We start from the raw sequence: 9,764 nt of genomic DNA, 5'->3' as shown, positions 1-9,764 counted from the left end.
TGGAAAATCCAGTTTAAAGAGGTAGTTAGTAACTGGTGGAACAGCAGATGTTATGCAAATAATAAATTAAATGTTATGTTCCAAATCATCTATAACTGCAATTTTTGCAATTTGTCTAAATAATATTTCTCCCCTTCTGTACATTGGTAAATACAAGAACACACCAGTTCATAAAGGATGGCATTGCAGATTATGTGTGTGTCCACGTCACAGTCTTTCTTTTTCTTTTTTAGTAAATTCCTGAGACACTGTGCGTCGTGACGCGCGCGCGCCCTGGAGGAGGAGCGTCACACAGGAGCACGCGCGCGCCGCTGATTCTCTTCAGTCAAAGACGCGGATCACACTCATATTCATATTCAGACTCAGATATGGACTGGCTTCGGCTCTGGCGCGCGTTTACTCTCATTTATTTGCCGTTTTTAGGAAGCGCCATTGATTTTAAGACGCGGACGGGACCGCAAGTAACGGACAAGGTGAGACGCGCGTCACGCAGCATCACTGCGAACACAAGCGCGACGCGACGCGAGGCGTCCTGAAGCATCACTGCGAGAACTGCAAAACCATCATCCACACACACACACACACACACACACACACACACACACACACACACACACACACGTTAAACCTGTTTATCATGCTAGTCTTTTAAGCGTTGACAGATCGGTGTGTTGTGCGCATGCGTGTTTGTAATGCATCTCGCATTGTATACTAATATTTATCTATAGAATATTTCTGAAAGTTGAAAAAAAAAGATCTGTAGTTGTCTTTTTTTTTTTTTTTTTTGCATTCACACAAAATTGCATAAATTCCTCTGTGGCTTTTTATGTGTGTGTGTGTGTTTTACGGTCTATGGTCACACACACACATAGTGAACACATAAAAAGCCACAGTTGAATTTATACTATTTTATGGGAATGCAACAAAAAAAAGAAAACAGATTTTTTTTTACTTCACACACAACACACAACACACACACACACACACACACACACACACACACACACACACACACACACACACACACACACACAGTAGTCAACATTTGAAGTGGATCAAAACCTTTCATTAAAGTTATACTTGAATTTTGGACAATACCTGTTCTTGTCTTAGGACAACTTTGATGAACTTTTTTGATCCACTACTGTATATATATACATACACACACATAGCACATGTTGACACACACACACACACACACCCCGTCAGCTCCTCCACTGTGTCAGTGTGTTCTGCTCTTCTTCTGCAGGTGTTTTTCGACATCACTGTCGGAGGACACGAGGTTGGCAGGATCGTGATCGGTCTGTTCGGAGAACTCGCTCCTCTCACCGTGCAGAACTTCGTGGCTCTTGCCACAGGAGAGGTAGAACTCACCATCACACACACACACACACACACACACACACACACACACACCACACACACACACACACACACACACACACACACAACACACACATACACACACACACACACACACACACACACACACACACACACAGATCATCTAACACAGATCCGCTCTCCAGAAGGGTTACGGGTATAAAGACACACACTCTCTCTCACACACACACACACACACACACACACACACACACACACTCGGATCGCCAATCTGTGTACATGACCTAGACTACCAAACACTACACACACACACACACACACACACACACACACACACACACACAAACACTACACACACACACACACACACACACTCGGATCGCCAGCATCTGTACCCAAGGTTCTCAATGGTCAATATCAATGACTGATATTTTAGAGTCTTAGAGCAGTAAGAGTCCTCCATGAACAAGTCAAATGCACAACACCTCAAATAGTGAAACTTTTTTCCCATTCTGACAGATGTTAGCGATATCGGGTGTATTAGCAACTCCTAAAAAAGTGTTTGCAGTTGAGTTAAACCATTCAGACTGTACAGTAGTGTGTTTAAAGATCTGCTCATCAGCCACACAGGGAACAGCAGTGAGGTCCACAAGTCTGTCATGTCTGGATATATATAGTCCTTTATAAGTGATGAACAAGTGTTGATGATGTGGGCCACTGACTCCAGGTGTTGGGGGGGGGGGGGGGGGGGGCAGAGGGGCGAACGGGTGGAGGGAAACCACACTGATCAGCTGTATTGTAGGAAGAACCTGCAGACGTGTTTTAAGCAGAAGGTGAGGATCCCCTCGCTGATGGTGGCACTGCTGTAGCTGATGGTGGCACTGCTGTAGATGATGGTGGCACTGCTGTAGCTGAAGGTGGCACTGCTGTAGCTGATGGTGGCACTGCTGTAGATGATGGTGGCACTGCTGTAGATGATGGTGGCACTGCTGTAGATGATGGGCACTGCTGTAGATGATGGTGGCACTGCTGTAGATGATGGTGGCACTGCTGTAGATGATGGTGGCACTGCTGTAGCTGAAGGTGGCACTGCTGTAGATGATGGTGGCACTGCTGTAGATGAAGGTGGCACTGCTGTAGATGATGGTGTCACTGCTGTAGATGATGGTGGCACTGCTGTAGATGAAGGTGGCACTGCTGTAGATGATGGGCACTGCTGTAGATGATGGTGGCACTGCTGTAGATGAAGGTGGCACTGCTGTAGATGATGGTGGCACTGCTGTAGCTGAAGGTGGCACTGCTGTAGATGATGGTGGCACTGCTGTAGATGAAGGTGGCACTGCTGTTGATGATGGGCACTGCTGTAGATGATGGTGGTACTGCTGTAGATGAAGGTGGCACTGCTGTAGATGATGGTGGCTCTGCTGTAGATGATGGTGGCACTGCTGTAGATGATGGTGGCACTGCTGTAGATGATGGTGGCACTGCTGTAGATGATGGGCACTGCTGTAGATGATGGTGGCACTGCTGTAGATGATGGTGGCACTGCTGTAGATGATGGGCACTGCTGTAGATGATGGTGTCACTGCTGTAGATGATGGTGGCACTGCTGTAGATGATGGTGGCACTGCTGTAGATGATGGTGGCACTGCTGTAGATGATGGTGGCACTGCTGTAGATGATGGTGGCACTGCTGTAGATGATGGGCACTGCTGTAGATGATGGTGGCACTGCTGTAGATGATGGTGGCACTGCTGTAGATGATGGTGGCACTGCTGTAGATGATGGGCACTGCTGTAGATGATGGTGGCACTGCTGTAGATGATGGTGGCACTGCTGTAGATGATGGTGGCATTGCTGTAGCTGTAGATGATGGTGGCACTGCTGTAGATGAAGGTGGCACTGCTGTAGATGATGGTGGCACTGCTGTAGATGATGGTGGCACTGCTGTAGATGATGGTGGCACTGCTGTAGATGATGGTGGCACTGCTGTAGATGATGGGCACTGCTGTAGATGATGGTGGCACTGCTGTAGATGATGGTGGCACTGCTGTAGATGATGGTGGCACTGCTGTAGATGATGGTGGCACTGCTGTAGATGATGGGCACTGCTGTAGATGATGGTGGCACTGCTGTAGATGATGGTGGCACTGCTGTAGATGATGGTGGCATTGCTGTAGCTGTAGATGATGGTGGCACTGCTGTAGATGATGGTGGCACTGCTGTAGATGATGGTGGCACTGCTGTAGATGATGGTGGCACTGCTGTAGATGATGGTGGCACTGCTGTAGATGATGGTGGCACTGCTGTAGATGATGGTGGCACTGCTGTAGATGATGGGCACTGCTGTAGATGATGGTGGCACTGCTGTAGATGATGGTGGCACTGCTGTAGATGAAGGTGGCACTGCTGTAGATGATGGTGGCACTGCTGTAGATGATGGGCACTGCTGTAGATGATGGTGGCACTGCTGTAGATGATGGTGGCACTGCTGTAGATGAAGGTGGCACTGCTGTAGATGATGGTGGCACTGCTGTAGATGATGGGCACTGCTGTAGATGATGGTGGCACTGCTGTAGATGATGGTGGCACTGCTGTAGATGAAGGTGGCACTGCTGTAGATGATGGTGGCTCTGCTGTAGACGATGGTGGCACTGCTGTAGACGATGGTGGCACTGCTGTAGATGATGGTGGCACTGCTGTAGATGATGGTGGCACTGCTGTAGATGATGGTGGCACTGCTGTAGATGAAGGTGGCACTGCTGTAGATGATGGTGGCACTGCTGTAGATGAAGGTGGCACTGCTGTAGATGATGGTGGCACTGCTGTAGATGAAGGTGGCACTGCTGTAGATGATGGTGGCACTGCTGTAGATGATGGTGGCACTGCTGTAGATGAAGGTGGCACTGCTGTAGATGATGGTGGCACTGCTGTAGATGATGGTGGCACTGCTGTAGATGATGGTGGCACTGCTGTAGATGAAGGTGGCACTGCTGTAGATGATGGTGGCACTGCTGTAGATGATGGGCACTGCTGTAGATGATGGTGGCACTGCTGTAGATGATGGTGGCACTGCTGTAGATGAAGGTGGCACTGCTGTAGATGATGGTGGCACTGCTGTAGATGATGGTGGCACTGCTGTAGATGATGGTGGCTCTGCTGTAGATGATGGTGGCACTGCTGTAGATGATGGTGGCACTGCTGTAGATGATGGGCACTGCTGTAGATGATGGTGGCACTGCTGTAGACGATGGTGGCACTGCTGTAGACGATGGTGGCACTGCTGTAGACGATGGTGGCACTGCTGTAGACGATGGTGGCACTGCTGTAGATGATGGTGGCACTGCTGTAGATGATGGTGGCACTGCTGTAGATGAAGGTGGCACTGCTGTAGATGATGGTGGCACTGCTGTAGATGAAGGTGGCACTGCTGTAGATGATGGTGGCACTGCTGTAGATGATGGTGGCACTGCTGTAGATGATGGTGGCACTGCTGTAGATGAAGGTGGCACTGCTGTAGCTGATGGTGGCACTGCTGTAGATGATGGGCACTGCTGTAGATGATGGTGGCACTGCTGTAGATGATGGTGGCACTGCTGTAGATGATGGTGGCACTGCTGTAGATGATGGGCACTGCTGTAGATGATGGTGGCACTGCTGTAGATGATGGTGGCACTGCTGTAGATGATGGGCACTGCTGTAGATGATGGTGGCACTGCTGTAGATGATGGTGGCACTGCTGTAGATGATGGTGGCACTGCTGTAGACGATGGTGGCACTGCTGTAGATGATGGTGGCACTGCTGTAGATGATGGGCACTGCTGTAGCTGAAGGTGGCACTGCTGTAGATGATGGTGGCATTGCTGTAGCTGTAGATGATGGTGGCACTGCTGTAGATGATGGTGGCACTGCTGTAGATGATGGTGTCACTGCTGTAGATGAAGGTGGCACTGCTGTAGCTGATGGTGGCACTGCTGTAGCTGATGGTGGCACTGCTGTAGATGATGGGCACTGCTGTAGATGATGGTGGCACTGCTGTAGATGATGGTGGCACTGCTGTAGATGATGGTGGCACTGCTGTAGATGATGGGCACTGCTGTAGATGATGGTGGCACTGCTGTAGATGATGGTGGCACTGCTGTAGATGATGGGCACTGCTGTAGATGATGGTGGCACTGCTGTAGATGATGGTGGCACTGCTGTAGATGATGGTGGCACTGCTGTAGACGATGGTGGCACTGCTGTAGATGATGGTGGCACTGCTGTAGATGATGGGCACTGCTGTAGATGATGGTGGCACTGCTGTAGATGATGGTGGCATTGCTGTAGCTGTAGATGATGGTGGCACTGCTGTAGATGATGGTGGCACTGCTGTAGATGATGGGCACTGCTGTAGCTGAAGGTGGCACTGCTGTAGATGAAGGTGGCACTGCTGTAGATGATGGTGTCACTGCTGTAGATGATGGTGGCACTGCTGTAGATGATGGTGGCACTGCTGTAGATGATGGTGGCACTGCTGTAGATGATGGGCACTGCTGTAGATGATGGTGGCACTGCTGTAGATGATGGGCACTGCTGTAGATGATGGTGGCACTGCTGTAGATGATGGGCACTGCTGTAGATGATGGGCACTGCTGTAGATGATGGTGGCACTGCTGTAGATGATGGGCACTGCTGTAGATGATGGTGGCACTGCTGTAGATGATGGTGGCACTGCTGTAGATGATGGTGGCACTGCTGTAGATGATGGTGGCACTGCTGTAGATGATGGTGGCACTGCTGTAGATGATGGTGGCACTGCTGTAGACGATGGTGGCACTGCTGTAGATGATGGGCACTGCTGTAGATGATGGTGGCACTGCTGTAGATGATGGGCACTGCTGTAGATGATGGTGGCACTGCTGTAGATGATGGGCACTGCTGTAGATGATGGTGGCACTGCTGTAGATGATGGTGGCACTGCTGTAGACGATGGTGGCACTGCTGTAGATGATGGTGGCACTGCTGTAGATGATGGTTGGGATGGTGCAGTCTGGCTTCCAGGATGACAGATGGGTCCTCTACGAGACCTCTACAGGCCGGCAGCGAGAGGTCCACTTCAGGTCAGTGCCTGTCCTCCAGCATAAGCCGTTTAAGTCTGGCCAGTCTGATGACACACCACATCCCTGTGCCCGTCCATCCAGCTTTCCATTGGTCTTTCCTTTAAAGCCCAGGAGGCTGTCTTCCGCGCCGCGTGCGTGACGCACCTTCCGTTTCTTAGAATCCAGCAGTGAGGATGCCCTGGCCGTCTGCCTCAGGCTCAGCATGCCGGTGCGGTGGGACTGTCTTGTGGCGGTGTCTCCCCCGTCCTGTCTTTCCTGGAAGATAAAACATCTTGTGGAATGTGTGTTGAGACAAAGCCATTTCCTGACCACGCTTACGGTTTTGTTGTCCATTTCTCGCAATACTTTTTGCGGAATATGGACATTTGCAAAAAGATGTTGAATTTTAGAAAACGCTATGTCTCTTATTGCTTGCACTTTTAGAGTAACAGGAAGAGGTGACGCGTCAATGAGATCCAGTCAGATGTGCCGTGTCAGTCACTTGCAGACTCCACTCTCCAGCGATGTTAAACTTGTGACCCAGCTCCTGCCACCACTCCTCCTCTCAGAGAAAACTGCACATTTACTGTGCTTTACTTGTAGGCCAGACCACATCAGGAATCTGTCAGTGCATGACAACATGTTTTTAATTACGCCTTCATCTCGGGATGCGATACACACACACACACACTCAGACACAAACACACACACACACACACACACACACACACACACACACACACACACTCAGACACAAACACACACACACACACACACACTCTCTCCAGAAGAGTTACGGGTATAAAGACACACACACACACACACACACACACAGATCATCTAACACAGATCCGCTCTCCAGAAGGGTTACGGGTATAAAGACACACACACACACACACACACACACACACACACACACACACACACACACACACACACACACACACACACAGATCCTCTCTCCAGAAGGGTTACGGGTATAAAGACACACACACACACACACACACACACACACACACACACACACACTCACACAGATCTAACACAGATCCTCTCTCCAGAAGGGTTACGGGTATAAAGACACACACACACACACACACACACAGATCTAACACAGATTCTCTCTCCAGAAGGGTTACGGGTATAAAGACACACACACACACACACACACACAGATCTAACACAGATTCTCTCTCCAGAAGGGTTACGGGTATAAAGACACACACACACACACACACACACACACACACACAGATCTAACACAGATTCTCTCTCCAGAAGGGTTACGGGTATAAAGACACACACACACTCACACACACACACACACACACACACACACACACACACACACACACACACACACACACACAGATCTAACACAGATTCTCTCTCCAGAAGGGTTACGGGTATAAAGACTCACACACACACACACACACACACACACACATACACACACACACACAGATCTAACACAGATCCTCTCTCCAGAAGGGTTACGGGTATAAAGACACACACACACACACACACACACACACACACACACACACACACACACATACACACACACACACACACACACACACACACACACACACACAGATCTAACACAGATCCTCTCTCCAGAAGGGTTACGGGTATAAAGACACACACACACACACACACACACACACACACACAGATCTAACACAGATCCTCTCTCCAGAAGGGTTACGGGTATAAAGACACACACACACAGATCTAACACAGATCCTCTCTCCAGAAGGGTTACGGGTATAAAGACTCTCACACACACACACACACACACACACACACACACACACACACACACACACACACACACACACACAGATCTAACACAGATCCTCTCTCCAGAAGGGTTACGGGTATAAAGACACACACACACTCACACACACACACACACACACACACACACACACACACACACACACAGATCTAACACAGATCCTCTCTCCAGAAGGGTTACGGGTATAAAGACTCACACACACACACACACACACACACACACACACATACACACACACACACACACACAGATCTAACACAGATCCTCTCTCCAGAAGGGTTACGGGTATAAAGACACACACACACACACACACACACACACACACACACACACACAGATCTAACACAGATCCTCTCTCCAGAAGGGTTACGGGTATAAAGACACACACACACACACACACACACACACACACACACACACACACACACACACAGATCTAACACAGATCCTCTCTCCAGAAGGGTTACGGGTATAAAGACTCACACACACACACACACACACACACACACACACACACACACACACATCTAACACAGATCCTCTCTCCAGAAGGGTTACGGGTATAAAGACTCACACACACACACACACACACACACACACACACACACACACACACACACACACAGATCTAACACAGATCCTCTCTCCAGAAGGGTTACGGGTATAAAGACACACACACACTCACACACACACACACACACACACAGATCTAACACAGATCCTCTCTCCAGAAGGGTTACGGGTATAAAGACTCACACACACACACACACACACACACACACACACACACACACACACACACACACACACACACACACACAGATCTAACACAGATCCTCTCTCCAGAAGGGTTACGGGTATAAAGACACACACACACTCACACACACACACACACACACACAGATCTAACACAGATCCTCTCTCCAGAAGGGTTACGGGTATAAAGACTCACACACACACACACACACACACACACACACACACACACACACACACACACAGATCTAACACAGATCCTCTCTCCAGAAGGGTTACGGGTATAAAGACTCACACACACACACACACACACACACACACACACACACACACACACACACACACACACACAGATCTAACACAGATCCTCTCTCCAGAAGGGTTACGGGTATAAAGACAGCAAGTTCCATCGCGTTATCAAGGACTTCATGATCCAGGGAGGAGATTTTACAGCTGGAGACGGAACAGGCGGTGAGAAACACTTTCTGTTGATTCACTCACTCATGTCAGTCACACACACACACACACACACACACAGATACACACACACACACGACTCTCCTTCTCTCAAACACAAACCATGTTTAGGAGAAAGTCCATGTCACTGTTTAAAATGCACAAATAAAATGGTTTATTTACACTTTAGGGATGTTTTTGGTCATTCGGATCCGATTCCAGATTCTTAAAGTTGTTCATATGAACCCGAAACGATGCAATCCCAATCATATGAGTTTTCGGAGCAAGTTATGAACAATCGTTCTTCAGGAACATTAATAGAA

General features: G+C 48.9%; 1 protein-coding gene across 1 annotated transcript in view; it reads left to right on the top strand.

Annotated features, from left to right (window-relative positions):
- The first annotated feature begins 246 nt into the window (after positions 1-246).
- Positions 247-9,764, top strand: part of ppic (peptidylprolyl isomerase C) — a 12,505-nt gene continuing 2,987 nt past the window's right edge. Inside the window, exons 1-3 of the mRNA XM_079896609.1 lie at positions 247-473; positions 1,250-1,363; positions 9,363-9,456. Of these exons, the coding sequence (XP_079752735.1) occupies positions 369-473; positions 1,250-1,363; positions 9,363-9,456 (313 nt within the window). The 5' untranslated portion in view covers positions 247-368. The remainder of the gene's footprint in view (positions 474-1,249; positions 1,364-9,362; positions 9,457-9,764) is intronic.

Source organism: Squalius cephalus (assembly GCF_949319135.1).
Source record: "Squalius cephalus genome assembly, chromosome: 16".
NCBI classification, from domain to species: Eukaryota; Metazoa; Chordata; class Actinopteri; order Cypriniformes; family Leuciscidae; genus Squalius; species Squalius cephalus.
This window is presented reverse-complemented; position numbering and strand designations above follow the sequence as displayed.